This window comes from Cyrtonyx montezumae, unplaced genomic scaffold (genome assembly GCF_038088225.1).
Source record: "Cyrtonyx montezumae isolate F1298 unplaced genomic scaffold, pur_monq_1.0 scaffold_58, whole genome shotgun sequence".
In the NCBI taxonomy this organism is placed as follows: Eukaryota; Metazoa; Chordata; class Aves; order Galliformes; family Odontophoridae; genus Cyrtonyx; species Cyrtonyx montezumae.
The window spans coordinates 513,247-533,429 of record NW_027072065.1 but is presented as its reverse complement, the minus strand read 5'-3'; the positions used below and the strand labels follow the sequence as shown (position 1 = coordinate 533,429).

General features: G+C 65.1%; 2 protein-coding genes across 2 annotated transcripts; both read right to left on the bottom strand.

Moving 5' to 3' along the window:
• Positions 1–1,031: 1,031 nt before the first annotated feature.
• On the bottom strand, positions 1,032–14,830 carry JUP (junction plakoglobin). The gene is made up of 14 exons (XM_065749138.1): positions 14,792–14,830; positions 6,746–6,978; positions 5,659–5,912; positions 5,200–5,438; positions 4,546–4,747; positions 4,254–4,398; positions 3,722–3,825; positions 2,600–2,938; positions 2,172–2,327; positions 1,946–2,065; positions 1,690–1,840; positions 1,477–1,598; positions 1,287–1,326; positions 1,032–1,177 (listed from the first exon to the last, which is right to left on the bottom strand). The coding sequence occupies exons 2-14, from the start codon at positions 6,969–6,971 to the stop codon at positions 1,032–1,034; spliced, it is 2,244 nt and encodes a 747-aa protein (XP_065605210.1). The 5' UTR covers positions 6,972–6,978; positions 14,792–14,830.
• Positions 14,831–16,309: 1,479 nt separating this feature from the next.
• Positions 16,310–19,451, bottom strand: P3H4 (prolyl 3-hydroxylase family member 4 (inactive)). The gene is made up of 7 exons (XM_065749162.1): positions 18,987–19,451; positions 17,647–17,796; positions 17,192–17,363; positions 17,004–17,132; positions 16,757–16,902; positions 16,590–16,673; positions 16,310–16,461 (listed from the first exon to the last, which is right to left on the bottom strand). Exons 1-7 carry the CDS (start codon positions 19,449–19,451, stop codon positions 16,312–16,314), a joined length of 1,296 nt encoding a protein of 431 aa, XP_065605234.1. The 3' UTR covers positions 16,310–16,311.
• Positions 19,452–20,183: the final 732 nt, after the last annotated feature.

The following is a 20,183-nucleotide window of genomic DNA, read 5'->3' as shown; positions in this document are numbered from 1 at the left end:
CCGTGGGGCTGAGCTCGGAGGGATGGGCCCGGAGCCAACCCCACTTCCCCGCCCCACTCCTTTCTGCCTTCCGCCCCAGCCCGGCCCACAAAGAAGAGGCTCACGGCAACCCGGGGCTGGGGGGGTTATTTTATTCTTTGCTTTGGTCTATACAAAAACAACTTATAGAAATAATAAAATCTTCCGGACCCACACTGCAGTAACAGTCCGTCCACTTCCAGGCGGAGCACTGAAGCATCGGATCCAGAGCCTCTTCAGAAAAGTCATCAGGGAAGGGAAGGGGACGGAAACACACCACTCACCAAGAGAAGGGGAAAGGCTTAAAATGTGCAACAGAGATCAGTACAAGGACACGGTTCCTAATGCTGGAGTCACTCCTCTAGGGGCACTGCTGGGACGAGGTGGGCTCCCGGTGCTTATCAGGCACGGACGTCCCCCCCCCGGGGCTCCAGCTCCGTTTGTTCTCAGCAAAGCCCGGGCTGACCCTCCCGGGTCGGAGTTTGCAGAAAACAAAGGGTTTCTCCCATCAGATCCCTCCCCGAGAACGCTAACACGCACAACAAATCGTGGGGACGTCAGAAAGCACAAACTTAAAGACGGCAAAAGCCATTGGCACCATATTAAAAATAAAAAGGAAATATATATGTTCATAGAAAAGATTATTTTGCCAATGGAAGGTCGCTAGAGATGCGGGATTTGTGTGTTTTAAAGCTTCAGAAACAGTATGTGGGTGCTGGATGCGGCAGCAGGTGCTCGAAGCAGTCCCAGGAGGACCTCCACGGACCCGCAGCGAAGAGAAAATAAAACGGAAAGATGAGACCCCTCGTGGGCATGGGGACGTTTGTCTTCAGGCACTTCTGTCTCCCGAGTCCTTCTCGTGAACGCTCAGCTCTGGGGCCGCGCTCTGCACGGAGGGAACTCCTGCACGCGGAGCAGTGCGCGTCACCGCGGGCTCAGGGGAGCGGACACAACCCCCCGGCCCCCCCGGCCCCCCCCAACCCCCCCCCCCATACCTGGGGTGGTGCGGGGGGTCAGGCGAGCATGTGGTCGGCGAAGGGCGCGCGGACGCCGTCGCTGTAGGCGTCCATGGGGTAATCTCCATCCATGTCCATGTGCATGTCGATGGGGTCCAAGGGGATGTCACCCGAGTACATGGGGCGGTAGCCGGGGTCCAGCTCTGCTGGGGACAGGGGACACTGAGTGCCCGCGGGTGACAGCCGCCCTCCCAGCTCCCACGGCACTGAGGGGCACTGAGCAGACACACGGACCCTCAGGGCTGCACTCACCGTCCGAATAGGGCTCATTGATGGGGATCATGCTCTGAGCCTGAGGAAAAAGGCAGCACGCTTTGAGACACTCGGTATCCCCATCCCGTAACCCAGAGCCACCACGTCCCCTCGGCCCATCCGCTGCTGCCGCACGGGCGCTGCTGTGGGGGCACGATGCGGCCGCCCCTCCCCATCCCCACGCGCTCACCGCCTCCCACGCCGCGGGGTCGTGCTTGAAGAGCGAGTTGGTGAGCTCCACGGACACACGCTTCCTGTAGTCGGGGTTCTTGTCCTCGGAGATGCGGAAGAGCACAGCGGCCGCGTACGTGGCTGTGGGGGGGACAGGAGCTGAGCCGCTGCGGGGGGGCTCCGGGACCCACCCCGGTTCGCAGAGCCCAGCACAGGGCCGGGCTGCGCTCACCTGTTCCCTCGTTCCTGGAGTGCAGCAGCTCCATGAGCGGAGCTGAGGCCCCTTCGGCATCGATGGCATCGGCCGCCTCCTTGTCCTGGGCCAGCTCGCACAGCACGCCGGCTGCCACGCGCTGGATGTTCTCCACTGGTGAGTACAGCAGCTGCCACGAGAGAGCGCAGCGTGGGGCTGTGTCCCCACTGCAGCCCTACACGGACACGTGTGCTCCCAGCAGGGAGGCGGCTCAGCCCCACGCCCCAACCCCCACCTGCACGAAGAGGGGAATGGTGTTGAGCCGGAAGATCTCCATGCGGTTCATGGGGTCCCGGGCCAGGATGTGCAGCGCTCCCGTGCAGCCCTCCACGATCTCCTCCATCTTGACGCCGTCCTGCGAGGGGACGCACGCTCAGACGGGTCCCCGTGCCACGGTCGCACCGCCCATGGGGACAGGAACCCCCCCCAGATCGGGGACGCCGGGCTGTGCCGGGACTCACCGTGTAGGGCTGCTGTGTGCCGGCCGCCACGTGACGCTGCGCGTCCTGGTGAGCCTTCACCAGCAGCTGCACCAGGCGCGGGATGACGGCCGCCTCCTGCAGCGGGCCATGGTTGGCCGGGCACAGGGCCAGGTTGCGGATCAGACCGATGGTGGCCTGCAGCGGGGGCACGGACATTCGTCAGATGGGGACCAGAGGCACAGGGCACCCCGCAGCCCCCCCGCAGCACAGGCTGCCTCCGGCTTCCTGCATCCTCCCGCGCCGGATCCTACACCCCCCCCCCATCCCCGGTGGCGGTGGGGGGTGAGGATGGGTTTCACCGCGGCAGCAGAGAGCAATTTCCTCCCATTAGCAGTCGGAAACGCAGCAGTGACGGCTCCATCTGCAGCCCCCCACCCCCCCGGCCCCGCAGCCCCCCCGCCCCACACCTTGACCAGGGGCCACTGGTTGGGCTGGTTGAGCAGCTTGACGATGGCGGGGATGCCGTAGTTGAGCCGCACGGAGTTCTGCGCCATCTCGGCCTCGGGGTGCCGGCTGGTGAGGTGCCGCAGCGCGCACACGGCCGGCTCGGTGATGTCCTCCTTGTCGCCCGCCCGCAGGATGGTGTGGATCAGCGCCTCCACCCCGTTGGACTGTGTCACCAGGGTCTTGTTCTTGCTGTTGTTGCAGGTCAGGTTGGAGAGCGTGCCGGTGGCACAGGTCAGCACGTTGACGTCGTCAGAGCTCAGCTGGTTCACCAGGATCTTGAGGACTCCATCCAGGCCCTCCTGCGGGAGCAGAGACAGGATCAGAGCAGCTGGGACAGACCCTCCCTGGCTCCTGGGTGGGCTCTAACCAAAGCCCTCCTGGGGGCTGCAGCTCTCAATGTGTGCAGAGGTGTTCCACCCCCACACCCCATCCCCTCTCCCCCTTCCAGCCCCAGGCTCACATCTCCATAGCCACTGGGGCATGTGCACCCCAGGCTGCACCCCAGCACTTCTCAGCATCACTCAGCACAAGCAGCAGCGCTCAGTGTGCACAGCTTTGCTCAGTTTAACATCCCCACCAGGTTTTTCCTGCTGGAAACACAGGAACAATGCAGCCCCATCTGCTGGGAGCGAAGCAATGAGCCAACATCACCAGAACGATCCCGCAGTGACCGCAGCCCTGGCCCCAGCTGCGCCAGGAAGGGGTTAAAGTGCTGCGGACAGAGCCAGGGGACCCGGCTGCACGCTTCCACCGCCAGCACAAATAGTTTCCACACTGCATCAGGCACTAATCTGCAACCCGAGCACATGGGGAACGCATCAGGAGGTGACGAAGGGCTGGAAGAGCTCAGAGCTGAGCCCTGGGCACCCCTGCAGCTCCAGGTCAGCATCCTCATGGGGCCAAGAGCAGGGCATGCAGCCACACCATCGGGGTGCCCAGGGATGCAGCTGATCAGGATGAGGATGGTGCTTTGGGATCAGCCTGGCAAGGGGCTCCACAGAGGGGGCACCGACCCACACACAGCTGGGAGGAGCTCCCCAAAAAGTTGTGCTGAGTACAGCACAGCAGCCCCCCAGACCCACCTGCTTGGTGGCCACGTCGGAGAGGTTTCGCAGGGTCCAGAGACAGTTCTGCACCAGCCTGGGGCTGGAGCTGGTCAGGTGCTTGCCCAGAGCCTGCATGCCACCTGCCAGGGACACGAGACACTGTGTCTATAAATACTGACACACACAGCTCCGAGCAGAGAGGAAACGGAGCTCAGGCTGAGTGCCACCCGTCTGCCGCCTCCAACGCACCACGTCGCCATGCAGCTCAGCAGAGGATGACTGCTAAATGTGAGCAGAGCAGCTCTTCCCCGCCAGCCAGGCCAGCTCCTGCCCACACACAGCCCCAAAAAGTGCCTCAGCAGACACAGACCCCAACTCGGGTGGTGGGACCCAGCGGGGTGAGGACTGGGTGCCCCACATGGCAGCAGCACAACCCTTCCCTGGGGCCCCAGGGGAGCACCCGGTGCCCAGAGGGGCAGGGAACAAGCAGCCAGGAGAAGCTGGTGCTGTGGGAGAGGCATCACCCCAAAACCCCACCGACCTCAGGAGGTGGCCCCAGAGCTCTTACCGGCCTCGACGATGGCGGGTTTGTTGCTGGGGCACACTGACAGCACCTTGAGCACACGGCTGGTGGTCCACAGCAGCTTCTCATAGTTATAGCTGCGCATGATCTGCACCAGAGCCTGGGGGCCTCCGTTGGCCAAAATAATCAGCTGCAAGGCAACCACGCAGGGTCAGGGTCGGGGTGCAGACCCCGGGGATGTGCAGCATCTCCCACCCGGGGTGCAGCTCTCACGGCCCCGCAGGGCTCACGTGTGGGAGGAGAGCGGCAGCCCAAGCACAAAGACAGAGCTGCTCACCTTGCTCTCCTGGTTCCCGTAGGCGAGCAGCTGCAGGCAGTCGGTGGTGATGGCCAAGAACTTGGGGTTGTTCTTGTTCAGCAGTGGCACCATCTTCTGCAGCCCGTCGGCCAGGCGCACGGCCATCTTGGCTCCCTCCTGGTAGAGCAGCAGGTTGTGCAGCGTGGTGATGGCATAGAAGAGGACTGACTCGACCGGCGAGCTGCGGGCGGCACGGAGCCACGTCAGCACAGTGTGGGCACCCCGGGCTCTGCCCCCAGCACGGCCTCAAGCTCCTGGGGGTGCTCACTGCTGCTCTGCCCCATGGGCACGGGCGGGCAGGAGCATCTCCTTGGGGTCCATCAGGACACACTGCAGTCACCCTGTCAGCCACCAGGACCCCCAGGTCCTTTCTGCAGCGCTCCTCTCCAGCAGCTCTGCCCCCAGCCTGCACTGCAGTGTATGGTTATTCCTCCCCAAGTGTAGGACTGCACATTTGCCCAAAGCCCCACCCTGCCTGGCCTTGGGCACCCCCAGGGGTGGAGCACCCACAGCTGCTCCGGGCAGCATTCCAGGACCTAACTGCTCTCATACAAAAGACTTTCTTCCTTTTAACTAATCTCAACTCATCCTTTTCCAGTTTAAACCCATTCCCTCGTGCACCTCCCCCTGTACCTGAGCATCCTGACCAGGGCCGGGATGCCGCCAGACTTGAAGATGGAGAGCAATCCCTCGCGGTGGTGGGAGAGGTTGTGCAGGATGCTGGTGGTGCAGCGCGCCGTGTCCAGGTCGCTGGTGTTCTGCATGGTGCGCACCACAGCCGCCACAATCTGCGACGACTGCATCAGGGCACGGCGGGATGCTTCCTTCTTGGAGAGCTGGTTCACGATCATGGCTGCTTTGCTGACAACCACCTGCAGCGGGGAGAGGAGCAGGGGGTGGGGAGGGGAACAGGGGCACTGTGGGATTCCTGCTCCAATGGGTCACCCCACACCGAGGCTGCTGGTTTTAACAACCTTGCTCCTATACTGCAGCGTAGGGTCTGACCCACAGCACAGCGGTGGGAAGGAGATGGTGGGAAGGAGATGGTGGGAAGGATGCCCAGCTGCCCTGCAGCTCAAAGCCCTTGCTTACTGGGTCCTCGTCGTTGAGCAGCTTGGTGAGCTCTGGGATGGCGCGGGTGGCCAGCTCGGCGTCATCCTGGTAGTTGATCAGGTGCACGATGGCCGACTTCAGCATCTGCGAGGGCTCTGCCAGGCGCTGCACGTTGGTCTGCTGCCCTTCCACCTGCGTGGTGATGAGCAGCGAGCGGTCCTCCACCGTCTCGGGGTACATGGCAGCACGGACACGCTGAGCCCGGGTCATGGCCAGCTGAGCCTCCATGTCAGCTGCGGGGACATGGGGAGGCAGCGTGAGGCCGGGCTCCTCTGCAGGAGTGCTCCCAGTGCTGCTTCCCCATTGCAGTGAGCCCAGCATGATGCCACCCGCCCCGTCAGCAGTCCTGGCACGTCCCACGAGGAGCCAGAGCTTCCAGAGTAAACAGATACGGCAGTGCAGAGATAAGGCAACGCTCAATTAGGCAGTATGATTAGGCAATTGTCACACAAGGCTGGTTAATTAAAAAATTAAGGGTATTTTCAACTTGGGACCAGGTGGTATTGGGGATTAGGAAAAGGACACAGAGCCCTCCTGGGCTGAGGATGTGGGGATGGGCGCAGCAGGAGTGCACCCAGCACAGACCCACGGCCCCCCAGCGCAGGGCAAGCACTGCACAGAGCTCTGCTCCCATCAGAGCTGCAGCTCTGTCCTCCAGGACCCATCCCTGGGGAGGAAGCAGCACAGCTCTGCCCTCCTTTTGGAGACAGGGTGAGGGGAAGCATCTCCTCCAGCACGGCGGGCCGTGCCCACGCGGCTGCAGCCCGGCTGTCGGGTTTGTGGCACACACTGGCAGCTTTCAGCTGTGCCAAGGCAGCTTCCCAAGCAGGAACAGCCGAGCCGTGGGCTGGGACCTGCTGCTCTCCCGGAGCCAACCGAGTGGCTGCAACATGTGCTCAGCTCAGCACGGCGCGGGGCTGGCTGCGTGCCCTCGGAGCAGGGAAGGAGGGCAGCAGGAGGGTATTTCAGGCAGCAGCAGCTCACAGGAAGGCTGCATGGAGCAGCGCCCAGTGGGAGCACCGCAACGGCCCTGGGAAAGGCAGCAGCTGAGCTCCCCCGCCCATACCTTGCGCTTGGCTCTGGCCCTGGCCCCCGCCCTGGCAGTAGCTGGTGGTGGTGGTCTTCTTGATGGTGTACTGCTTCCCGTACACCTCGTCGTCGTCCCCCATGCACTTGCTGCTGACGGAGGGCACCTGGGTGTTGACGCCCGAGTGGATGCCCGAGTCGTAGGTGTAGGTCTGCTGCCACTCCGTCACCTTGATGGGCTGCTCCATCATGTTCATCACCTCCATGGCTGCACTGCGGGGCAGAGGGGAGCGTCAGAGCCCGGCCCCACAGATCGCTATCTGCCCTCCTCCCCCAAGCGAGATGAAAGGCCGCCCCGCCGTGACGAACCCACAGCCGTGACGAACCCACAGCTCAGCACTTTGCTGCTCCTGTTCAGACACGAACTGCAGTCGGCGTGGAGCTCAGCCAGCGCCCGCCACGCAAAACTGCGTCCCAGCAGAGAACTGTGCCCACAGGATGCCCCCCCGCAGCGGGAGCCGAGCACCGCGCTGAGCCCCCAAGGGTAAAGTAAACCCCTCGAAGGGACGCTCCTAAAGCCCCTACAAATAACCAGGCAGACACAGCACGGCGCGTGGGGGCCACGGCACACTCAGGGCTGGCTCCTGGCAGCATCAGGCTGGGGGATACCAGCGTAGCCCCCACCAACACCCCTTCCCAAACACACGGGGGGCCACAGCCGTGAGCAGCTCAGGGGGCAGCAGGAACCCGGCACGGGGTCCTGAGGGGGGAGGGCAGCACCGCGTGCAGTCACCGCAGTGGGGCGGCGGTGCCCGTACAGCTCCAGCACAGAGGATCGCTGGGGGACAGCGCTGGAAACACTCCGGGCACGGGATCCCCGCGTCCAACCCCGGCACGGGAAGCAGAGGGAGAGCCGGGCCCCACGGGAGGTCCCACGCACACAGGAGCCTGCGTGGCGATGCCGTGAGTCACCGCGGGGCTGACGCTGCTCCCCGGCAGCCGCTGTCGGCACGCAGGGAGGTGCCGAGGGACGAGCCCCACTCGTCGGGGAACTCCGACCCCCAAACGCACCGCGGGGACAGAGCAGCCGCAAACCCCCACCATCGGAGGCCCGGTCTCAATGCTGAGCAGGGCTGGGTTTCTGCTGCCTGCAGGATGGGGATTTTGGGGGGCACGGGTGGGGGGGTGCTCTGCCACAGCCCCACAAGCACAGAGGACAGGAGGCGGAGTCTCCGACCCCACGCGGCCCCCAACCCACCGCCACACGGAGGGAATGAGTCAGAGCATCAGAGGCGAAGAGCAGCGCTGCCAACACCGCCCGCACACAGCGGCCGCGGGTCCCCAATGCATTCCAGGGCTGGGGGGGGGGAAAGGACGAGTCCTGCACGGTCGACCCCAGTCCCGGAGCGAGGGGCGGCAGGAGGAGCCCCCCCGGCCCCGCACCGCCCGTCTGACTCAGTGCGTCGGGTGGTGCCGGGACGCGGATTGCGCAGAGCGGGGGGGGGCAGCGCGCACGGGCTTGGTGCGGCTCGCCCCAGCGCTGCGGGCAGTTCCCAGCACAGCGAGCGGCACAGGCCCACACTCACCGGGAAAACATCCCGGGCAGGTGGGGAAAGCTCCCTGCTGCTGAGCGGCTGTGGGGCACGGAGAGGCGGAGCGCTGCCCCCCCCCGGCCCGGCCTTCCTGGAAGCGGGGCTGGGCGCTGCCGCTCCATTCGATGTTTGCCGAGCTGTAAAGGAGCAATCCGAGCGCTCAGTACTGCTCCGACGTTAATGGGTTGTGCATAATGCATGTTCATAAGGCAGCGAGAGGCAGCCCCGCTAATGGAGGCTGCGGGGGGGTTATTCCCACGGCAGGGGCTGCGTGCTCCCATCAGCACCGCAGCGATCCTGCACTGGGGGCTCAGCCAGGACCCTGCAGCCAAGCCCCAGCACACACACAGGAGCTGCCCCCTTCTGCTCACCGCGGCCACGAAGTTGGAGCCCCCAAACGGCGCTGGGGGCCTGATAAAGGCAACACCAACACCCACCAAGGGGTCCCGGGGGGCTCATCCCTCTTCCCCTGAAGCAGAAAGAGGCGCAGGCCCTGGTGAGGAGTTGAGGGCAGGCAGAGGGGCTGGCAGGGCTGCACAGTGCCATCTGGAGCTGCTGGCACTGGAGGGCTGCACGGTGCCTGCACAGCCACACACAGAACCGGGGCAGCAGCCACGGGCACCCACTGCGTCCCCACAGCCCCACTTGGAAATCCGCCCTGGATGGACAAAGCCAAAAGTGTTAATGCTTCACAGCACAGAAGAGGTGCAGCATCACAGCCAGGCCCCGTGCGCAGCGAGCCAACCTGCAGCACTGCTCTGCAACCACTGACAGACACTTCATTTCCCAAGCATTCCTGAGTCTGGCTCAGACACTGCCTTCTTACACAGCTGTTCATCACACATGCCTAGCAGCCCCCCCCACCCCACACTCCTCCCTGTCTACACAGGGACACCGAGGTGAGCTGAGCTGCAGGATGAGCTCAGACAACCTGACGGGGACAGCTACAAGCAGAACAGGTCCATGCCGAAGAGCACAGGCTGAACTCACAGCTCTGCAGAGCACAGGGAGCTGCCCCAGCACCACACACCTGCCTGGCAGCACTGTCAGAGCGCCCATCCCGTGGGATGGCACACAAAGTGGTGTTTCGCTGAGCCCCACATCACACATCCCTCTCCCCGATCCCAGGGGCAGGCACCAGAAAAGCTTTTCCTGTCCTCACCCCTCAGCAGGGACCAGGTGACACTGCAGGCAGAGAACGGCAGCTCAGCCTGCTCCAACCTTCAGCATTACGCATCCACCGCAGCCAGCGTTGGTGCTTCTGGTGCTGAGCAGTTTGCAATGGAGGCAATCAGGACCGTCCTCTCCCCCCCAGCCCAAGGGTGAGGAGCGGGGCACAGGAGGGCTCAGCAGGGTGCACCTGTGGCATACAATAGCTCTGGAAGGACACAGTGCACAGAGGCAGATGAGGAATGGGGCTGGGAAAAGGTTCAACCCTCTCCTCCTGCTTCCTGGAGCCAGGCATCCTGGTGAAGCAACAAGGGAAGCTGCTGCACAGCCCGGCCAGCAGGCTCCTCCAGGGCTGTTTGATCAGCAGCCAGACAGCATCTCCCCCCCCCAGACTGTCTGCAGGGGAAGTCTCCAGTAAACACCTCCCCCCCTCCCCCCCCAGCCCCTTCCTGCAGCTCCCATGACAGCGGGCAGGACGCAGCATCCAGAGCCAGCTCTGATTTACAGCTGAGCCACCCAGCACAGCAGTGGGGATGCAACAGAGCCCCACGCAGAGGCAGTGAGTGCCCCGGGTCCCCACGCCCTGCAGGGCGGGCTGTGGGCTCACAGGGCTGCAGCCACGCAGGGGGGCTGAGGGTGCAGTGCTCAGTGGTTCCTGCAGCACTGCATCCCATCACGGACGGCTCCAGCACCCTAAGGTGTTGATGGAGCAAAGCTGCAGCTGGGGATGGCAGCCCTGGGGCTGCCCCAGCCCCCCCAGCCCCCAGAACAAAGCACAGGGCTGCACTGTGCACCAGCAGAGAGCTGGGCTGCAGGAAGTGCATGAGCAACTGCAACTACAGCCACTGTGGCTTTTAAAGAAAGGAAAGAGGCATTTAAAGCAATTCAACAAATGCAGTATAAGAAAGGGCAATTTCAGAAGCACTTCTGCTGCACATCGGTGACCTCTGCCCTTCCCACCTGCCTGGGCAGTGTGGGGACAGCACAGCAGTGCCAGAGCAGCTGCAGCCCAAGGGCTGGCTGCAAACAACCAGGCCAGACCCAGCACCGTGCCAGAGCTTCAGTGGGCTTTAACAGGATCCATCAGGAGAACAAGTGGCACAGCGAGGGACAGAAAGGAAGGAAAGGCACTTCTCAGAGCTCCACAGCGGCCAGGGGCCGTGTTACAGTCAGCTCTGTGCTGGCACCAGCTGCCTCCATGGGGTCTTTGCAGCACAGATAACTCAAAGGGTTCAAAGGGAACGAGAACACATTGAAGTTCAGTGAGGAGCAGTGGAGAGCAGCTATCCCAGAGCTGTACACCCACAGCTCTGCCCCTGGCTGCCTGCAGACAAGGAGCCGAGCACAGCCACCTTTGTTCGGTGCTCAGCCCCCCCAGCACTGCTCCCCACCGAAGCCCCACATCTCCACCCCACAGAGCAGCTGCTGACAGCTCCAGCACAGACAAGGACAAGTGCAGGCTGTCATGTTCTGGCACTGCCAGCACACAGGGCAAGGTGTCCCCTGCACATTCCTCCATCGTGAAAGCACACACAGCACTGCCCCACATCACCCCCCGCATGGCTCTGCCCACTGTGGGGACCCTCACACCCCACAGAGGACTGCAGCCATCCTCCCAGCTCCTTCCCAGGTGAACAGCTCTGAGCCTTCCTCCACCCTCAGAGCCAACACCCATCTGCTGCCAGGAGCAGGAGCTGCGTCCCACCCCACCCTGGCAACCACACAGTGCTCCTGTGCTGCAGCCTCACCCCGTTAACACAGCCAACACAGTGCCCCCACAGCCCCACGGACCCCACAGAGCACATCCCCTCAGCCAGAAGGGTTTGCACATCTCACTGCAAACATGGGTGGGGAAGATGGGATCCCATCATTTGTCCGTGAAAAGGAGAGCTGGCACAGTGCAATTAATCACAATGACTCCATCTGGATAAGAGAAAAAATATTTTGTTTTAAAGAGCACCAAGAACAAATTGTCCCTTACGAGCACGATAATTGCAGGCTTTTAGGGCTTCAGCTCGGAGGCTCACGTGTGTTCCCAGCAAGAATTACGGTGTCTATCAGCACAGGGCTCTGCCACCCAGCCCCAAATCTGCACGGAGAGCAGCGTGAGAGGGAGGGAAGCGGAGCTGAGGGTGCTGCTCCCCAGCTTAATTTCCCCATCCAATTGCATTACATCTGCAAAGTTCAAATGCTTCACAGGGAATTATCGCCAACACCCGTCAGCACACGGCCTGTCGGAGCAAGTTAATGATTTGTCACCGGGGCTCGGCCGCGTGTCACTGCGATTACAGCAGCGCTTTTACAGCCGCCAAAGGTCTCTGCCACCAGCAAAGCGAACGCTCCTGCCCGGCACCCCAACCCCACGCCCGTGCAGAGCAGCACCGCAGCACAACCCTGAGACCACAGGGATGCGGATAAAGGAGATCCCTGCTGGCACCGCAGTGGGGATCAGCACGGCCCTGCCAGCACCGAGCAGCTGCACTGTCACCCAGCAGCACCTCACGGTGCCAGGGCTTCACGCCACTGCTGGAGGAGCTCAGCTCCAGTGCCCACATTCCCCACACTCCCCCAGCACAGCCTTGCCCTACGCACACGGTTGATGCCACGAGGCCGATCCCAGCCCCGTGTCAGGCAGTGCTGCATGGCCCCACATCCCCGTGGCACTGGGGGAGTGGGTGAGGTCAGCGGGTGTGGGATATTCAGAGAGCAGTGAGCATCCCACAGCAGTCCCCAGCACTGCTGCTGCTCAGCACCCCGAGCCCCGCTCCAGCACAAGGCTCCTGCCCTTTGCGTAAAGGCATTTTAGATCCGAGCAACTCAAGCATTATGAAATGCCTCCAGGCCTGTCAGCAGCTGCAGGAAAACCAATCGGGGATGGCAGCTTCGGAGAGAGATCTCAAGCCTATCTGATTAGAAACATCTTGCCCCCACCCCTCCTGCTCTCTGCTCACAAAGCACTGTGCTCGAGGAGGGAGCACAGCACCTCCAGCACCCACAGCTCCCACCCGCACTGAGGCAGGAGGACACAGTGACCCACGAGGGGTCACGAGCCCAGAGCCAACTCGGGCACTAAGGACAACCCACAGGAAGCGTTAAGGGGGTGAGTGATGAAACGTGCACAGCATTCCCTTCCCATCACCGGACCCCAAAGCTCTGGGGGCACCACACGGGGCTCAGGAGGGCAGAGCAGGCAGCAATGCTCTGAGCACAGCATTCAGGGCTGTGCTGGGCTGCCCTTGAGCTGGCACCACAAGATGCCGCTCAGCGCTGGCCAGCAGCACTGTAAGCACCGATGTGTTTTTAAGCTGCTTAGGTCAAGTTTTAAGACTTCTCTGGCAGCTTCTCCCACACACAGACAGCGTGCCTGCTCCGTCCCCAAACACCCAACCCCAGCCCTGGGAAACAGGGTAAACCCAACCCTGGTGGAGCTGGAAATGCTGCGTCAGCTCGAGGGCTGCATCCTCCAGGGCTGACTGCGAGCCAGGCACTGCCAGCAGGGCACAGCCCCGTGGGGGACACCCCAGGTCCCAGGGGATCTGCTGGGACCCACAGCTGCCACCCAGACCCCATTTGCTGCCGATCCCGGGCACAGCCCTAAAGCAGCGAGGTGGGAAAACACCACCAGAAACAAAGGTCAGAGCCAGCAACTGTGCCACAAGAAGTCCGAGGCAGACTCGCACTGCTTCAATACAAATGAAACTTCTTTTTAACTTCTGCTAATTAGAAGCCAGCCTAATTTAAAATTTCAAGACCAGCGTGAGCTGTGGTACAGACACTTAAATTAGAGCCCTGCGAGTTCCCCACGCAGCCCGAGCTGCAGCTCCTCTGTGCAGGCTGCCACCCGCACACCCATCCAGCTGGGGGTCTGATGGGGGCCCTCGGGGGGAGGAAAAAGGAAGAATTCACAGGAGGAGGATGGCACCCAACCTCAGTGCTAAAGCACAGCCCTGGGACCAGAGGCAAAACTCCACAGCCTCCGTGTGCAAACAGAACGTGAGCAGCAGTACCACCAACACCGCCCACCGGGACCCACACGGGGACGGAGCGTGGGGTACCCGCACGCATCCCCGCTGTCCCCGGGGAGTGGCTGCAGCTCCAGACAATGGAGCAGGAGCCATTGTTCGCGGGGGCGGGGGGAAAAAGCAGCCTGCAGCCCCCTCCCCCCCGGCGCTTCCCCACTGCCGGAGCGGTGCAGCTGCAGCGCAGCCCCCTCCTCCCCCAGCAGGAATGGCACCAGAGCTGGAAAAACGCAGCCCCCCCCCACCCCCCGGGCACCGCGACCCAGGGTCCGCGCAGCCGTGCCCCGTGCCCACCTGTTTAAGCCGAGTTCGCTGCCAAATGGGTTTTTCGTACCACTTTGTGGGAATCCTCCAAAGCAGCGAACAGCCTTCAGGGGCAGGAAGGGTACTTCACGGCTGCTCCCCCGCGCACACCGCCGCGGTGCACACCCACAGGGACACAGGAGGGGACCCACATCCCCCCCACCCCGCGGCAGGTGGGCTGGGTCAGCGCGGGGACACGGCCCAGGGCTGGGGGAGAGGGGGCCCGGGGACACCGCCGCCAGCACTGAGAGGACAACGGCCGCCCCCCCCGACACCGGCGGCGGGGAGAACGAGGGAACAGCGGGGAGGGGACAGCGGGGAGGGGACAGCGCGGAGGTCACCGCGCTCCGTCCCCGGAGGCGCCCACGCTCCCGCCGCGTCCCCCGCGCGCAGCCCACGCCTTCCTCTGCGGGCAACTCCCAGCACCAGCTCCACGTTATCCTTTCATCTGCGTCGATTAATTAAGCTAATCACCCTTAACGCAACGAGAGCGCTCCCTGCGCCCCGCGCAGAGCCGAGCTCCGCTCCCCCGACGTTCACTGTCAGCGCTCCGCGGGGCGCCCGGAGGGAAGAAGGGCTCCTTCCCCTTCTTCCTCTTCCTCCCCTCCCCGGCGCGGACCGCTCCCCGTAGGCTGCGCGGGGCAGGTGCGCGGCTCTCCCGGGCGGGGCGCGGCGGAACGGCCGCCCCGAGGGCAGCGCCCACTCCCGGGCCCGACAGCAGCGGGGCCGCACGGGGCGGCCGAGCCGAGCCGAGCCGAGCCCGGCCGGGAACAGAGCCCCGCGCCCCGGGGCTGCTCGGGACCGGTCGGACGGGATGCGCAGAGCCGGGCGCGGCGGCGGCGGCCGCCCCAGAGGGGAGCGGCACAGCGCGGCCCCGGACCCCGCTCCTGCGGGACGCCCTCATCCCGATGCCCCCCCCCAGCTCAGCCCTGGGATCCCCCGCACCGCTCCCGGCCCCGCACGTCCCGAATCCGCCGCCCCGGCCCCGCCCGCCCCGCTCACCTCGCACCGCTCCCCGCGCGGGCACTGCCGCCCGCCCCGCTCCTGCCCGAACAAAAGCCGAGCAGCGCCCCGCCCCGCTCCGCCCCGCCCCGCCCCGCGCTGCCCGTCTGCCATTGGTTCTCCTGCCCGTCCGTCCTCACCGCCGCGGACCGGGCCCCGCCCCCTCCCCGTGTTTATCCGCTCGCCATTGGTGGGGACGCGGCCGCCCCCCCTGCGCGCCGGGAGGTGATTGGGCGGCGGGGCGGGGCGGGGGCGGGGCGAGGGCGGGTGGGGAAGGGCGTGCCCGCACGGAGTGCCACCTGGGTGACGTCAGGGGGCGGGGCGCAGCGCGGGGGGCTCAGCCCACGGGGACCCCACTGTGAGCGCGGTGTGCGGGGCGGCAGCGGCGGCCCACGGCGGTCCGCCTGCTCACAGCGCGGACGGGGACCCTCGCCCGGTGCGGGGCTCGGCGGGGCCGGGGTCCGGTGCTGCGGAGAAAAACCCGGCCCCGTCCGCCCGTGCCCCCTCGGTGACAAATGCCGCTCCCCCCGGGGACGGTCCGGGCCCCGCGCGGGGCTGCGTTGCGGTCGCCCGTCCCACGGCCCGGCTGGAGCTGCGGGTCGGAGCGGGGAAGCCCCGCAGCCGGCGCGGGGCGGGGAGATGACAGCGCCCGTCCCTTCCCTCCCCCGGGGCCGACGCCGTGATTCAGCCTCTCGGTTTCAGTCGTCGCAGCCAACTCCCGGCGCGGCGGACCCGGCCCAGCGCGGGGCTCCTCGCCCGGGCGGAGCTGCGGAGGCAGCCGTCAAAAGACCGGTCCGGATTTTATTAAAAGTTCAGCACCAGTACATTTAAAATACAAAACATCGTTAAATTAACGCAGCTTCGAGCTACGGAGGGCTGGTGTGGAGAGAGCTGAAGGCACGTGCGGGGCAGGGGGGGACGGGACGCACCGGCACAGGGACGCGGTGCACCGGGAGCTCCGCTCAGCACCGGGCCGTGGGCTCCGGGGGGGGGCAGGACTCTGGGAGCTGCCCCCAGTGGAGCAGGAGCCCCGAATGAGCTCTGAGGATGTGCAGAACCACCACCGTGCCCCGAACCCACAAAGCAGCGCCGGGATTTGGTGCCGACCCCCGGGTGTGTGGCTCCTGGGGAGGAGCAAAGGGGAACAGCAAATCCCGGCGCTGCTATGGGGCACTGCTGCCGCAGGGCTCCCACAGACATCGGGGCTGGGGGGGCTCAGGGGGCACGGGACAGGAGGTGGCACAGCAGTGTGGCTGCTCCTCCAGTGGGAATTAGGGCAGCAATGTCCTGGTGGAAGGGGCAGCCCTGCTGGGGGCACTGGGCAGGATCAGCCCCTCTTGAACCCACGTTCAGCCTGCAGACCCCGGGATGGCATCACTGGGCTACCACTGTTCTGTCAGGGTCAGGGTCCCCTTCTCCTGGCACATTAGAGGGTCTCTGCAAACAGAGGGAGGGGATGGTGGCATCGGGATGCAGCAGCAGCCACCCCCAACTTCATGTCACAGCCCCCAACCCCAGCGTCAGGAACCTTCGTCGGCTTTGTCCCCCTTGGTGTTGGGCTCCTGCCACCACTCCGCGAAGAAGCCCTCCTCGTAGTCCCCTTCGCCCTCAAACTCTCCGTCCGAGGGCAGGTCCTGCAGGCCCGGCTCCTCACCGTCATCCACCTCCATCTGCAGCACAGGGCGGGAGAGGATGCTCAGGGGCGAACCCCCCACACCACACCCACGAGGAGGGGTCCTGCCCTGGGGTACCCACAGCTCCCACCCACATGGGACCCCCAAAAGTGGCCATCACCCACCTCATCATCAGCCTGCAGGTACTGCCTGGCGAACTCCAGCATCTTCTTCTGCGCAGCCGTCCGGTTGTAATAGTGCAGGGCTTCCTGGGCACGGGGTGGGGGGAGAGGGGGCCACGTCAGCCCCCACATCAGCTGAGCCCCAGGGGAGGGGCTGGGGGGGCTCTCACCGGCCGGGGCTCGAAGTCCTCCTCCTGCAGGTGCCAGCGCTCGCGGTGGAAGCGATAGTACACCAGGTTCTGCTGCATCACTGCATCGTCGGGGTCGAAGAGCATGTAGCTGGAGACGCTGCGCACCGCGTCCCGCACGTCGTTCACTGCGGGGAGCAGGGGGTGACACGGGGGGTGACATGGAGGGTGACACCCTGCCCTGGGACACCCCAGGGGCTCAGGCCCCCAGCTCCCGGCCCACACTCACGCTTGTAGTAGGCGAACTGCAGGTAGTGGTACATGGTGGCCACGAACTTCTCCACGAAGAAGCCGCCCACGTTGGGGGTGAGCTCGCTCTCGCAGCCCACCTTGCAGTGCAGCACGCTCACAAAGTGGTCTGGGGACAGGTGTCAGGCGCTGCCCCGCACCCCCACCCCCCACCCGCTGCCCACCCACCTGCGATGGCCGGGTAGAAGTCCTTGAACTCCTGCAGCTCGTAGGCGCCCTCGCAGCCGGCCAGGCAGTCCTCGTACGCCCTGTAGTACTCGGTCAGCGCCTGCTCCATGTCAGCCGCGCTGCTCCGGAAATCCCCGTTGTTGTACAGCTTCACCGAGCGCACAAAGATCGGCTGCGGGGATCAGGAGGGCTCTGCTCACCTCCCCGCTGGGTGCCAGGCCCCCTGCCCAGCCCCATAGCGGGTGGTTCAGCCCCCAGGGCTGCCCTGTGCTCCCCGGACATGGCTCCATCCCTGGCACTGGACACAGAGATGCTTTTTGGGGCAGGAAGGTGGAGCAGCTGGGGCTCTGCTGGAGCACCTTTGGGATTCGGGATGGGCTCTGCTGGGCATGCACTGACCCTGTGGGGTGCCCCTCTTCCTTCTCTTCTCCCACCCCAGCCCACTCCCTCCCTACCTCATAGGGCCGAGCCTCCAGGTCCACGAGGTATTCATCCACGTCCACCATTGTCCTGTAGTAGTTCAGGTACTTCAGGGTCATCTCATGCTTGGGGTTCTTCTGCAGGAAGGTGTGAGCAGCAGACACTGCCTTCTCGATCTTATTGGACTGTGGAGAGGGGGAGCGGCGTGTGGGGCTGCAGGGGCGATGCTGTGGTGTCAGCTCCTGTGCTGCAGCCCGGACGGAGTCCTGGGGCAGTGCTGGATGTGTCCTGGAGCACGAGGTGCTCCTTGGGAGGGGACAGCACCCATCACCCACTGGCAGCAAAGGACAGGAAGGGTGTGGGCAGTTCAGGTAATGTCCCACTGATGGAGCAGCGTGAACTGAGGCACACAAAGCTCTCCCCACGGCCACGGTGGCAGCAGGAACAGCGCAGCCCCTCTGGCAGTGACCCACGTGGCACGGGTTTCTCAGACTCCTCCAGCCCCACTGCCAGCCCGGCAGCTGCCCCCACTGTGCTGCTGCTTCTGTGAGTTCTCGGGTTGCAAATTCCAAGAAGCAAAGCTGGAGGGGTTGGATGAACCATCCCTTAAATGGATTTTAGCCAGAGCAACCGAGAGGAAAATGCATTAAGTATCCAGGTCAAGCCATACCTCATTGCTGTGGGGTGAGTGGGGCCACTGCACCGGGGAGCAAAGCAGCAGTGGGGCTGCCCCCGCCCGCCCATACCACGCTCCATCCGCCGGGACAGCCCCGTGTCCCCCTCCCCAGGCAATGTCCCGGGGGGGCCTTGGGAACAGCGGCGTTGAAGCAAAGGCAGAATGCAGTCACAGCAGAGCTGGAGAAAACTGTCCCTGGAAAACTTCTCCATGTGGACCAGGGGCACCCACAGAGCTGCGCTGGGGGATGTCTGTGCCCACAGAGGGACGGGGGGCATGGGGAGACTGGGGAACCCCCCAGCAGGGGTTGTGAGGGGGGAGGACCAGGGCAGCACAGGGCTGGGGAGAGCAGCCACAGGAGCCCCATCCCGGGCACACTGCTCACATCCTGCTGGTGCTGACGTGCGGCGGTGCCGGGGAAGGATGGAGGAGATGGGGAGGAAGGGGGTGCAAGATGGGGGGAGCAGGATGGGAGAGATGGCGGTGCGGAATGGGGGTGGCAATGGGGTGGGGAGCACGGGGTGAGGGAGAGAACAGGAGGAGTGTAGGGCAGAGGGTGCCGGACAGTGGTGCAGAAGATGTGGGGTGCACGTGGGGGTGCACGGTGAGGGACGCCCACCCCCTCCAGGCTAGAGCAGCCCCCCGTTCCTCCCCCACCCCCACTCCCGACGTCGCGCGGCGTTTGCGCACCCGCCTCACCTTGAAGAGCGCGTAGTGCAGGTATTGGTAGGGCAGGCGGCGCTGGAAATCGCGCAGCGTCTGCGCGGGCGGGTAGCGCAGCTGGAACACGGGCAGGCCGCGCTTGCAGGCGCGCAGACATCCTGCGCGGCGCAGCAGCCGCCCGAAGAGCTGCAGCTCCCGCTCCCACTCCCACTCCGCGCGGTCCCCTTCGGCGGGGTGCTCCTCCGCGGACCCCCCGTCGGCGCAGCGGCGGTGGCAGTGCGCTTCGCTGTCGCGCAGCAGGCGGTGCAGCCGCAGACTGGCCTCCAGCGCCCGCGCGCTCTCCGCCCACTGCGCGCCCGCGTACTGCGCCAGCGCCCGCGCGTATGCGCGCTGCAGCGGCTCCAGCGCGGCCGCGGGGAACCCGCGCACGCTGTACTGCTCGTACTGCGCCGCGCACGGCCCCGCCGCCAACAGCAGCAGCGCCAGCGCCGCGCAGCCCATCCCCGCCGCCGCCGCGCACTGCCCGCGCAGCGCTCCGCGCAGGAGCCGAGAGGGGGGGGGGCGGGAGGGGGGGAAGGGGCGGTGCGCGCCGCGTGCGCAGGGTCTTAGTGCGGCTCTGCGCGTTGCGCGCAGGGCGGAGTTGGCCCCGAGCGATGCTGACTGCCCCTGGGGTGCGCTCGGAGTCGGGGGGACTCCTCGACGGCGTTGCGCTGCTCCTTCCCTCCCTCCCGCCCTCCCGTGCCCAGCGCTGGTCGTGGTCAGCCGGAGGCGGATCCCTGCGCTGTGCCAGGGCCCGGAGCGTAGGGCCCAGAGCCCAGGGCTGCGGCTGAACGCGCAGAGCTCAGCGCGGCCGCGGTGGCCACGGTCCAAGCCCGGTGTCTGTGCGGGCGGGGCGGGGCGGGCGGAGGGCTCTCCCCGCAGCCCCGAATGGTTTTTGGGAAGCGGGGACGCGGGGGACACGTGGAAGTGCGCTCTGGGTGCTGCTCCGACCCGTGACAGTCCGTTACGGGGGTTTGTATCGCTGCCGTTCGGTGATAGCAGCAGACCGAGGGGCGGCCGCGGTTGTCCGTCCGGGCGTTAATTACCCGTATTTGCTGTCCCCAGACGCCAGATCCTGAGCAGGGCAGCGCTAGGACCCGGCCCGCACGGAGCCGCTCCCTGCGCAGAGCGGACTTCCCGCAAAGACAAAAAAAAGTTTTTTTTTCTTAAAGCTCCGTCGCGGAGCTCCGCGGC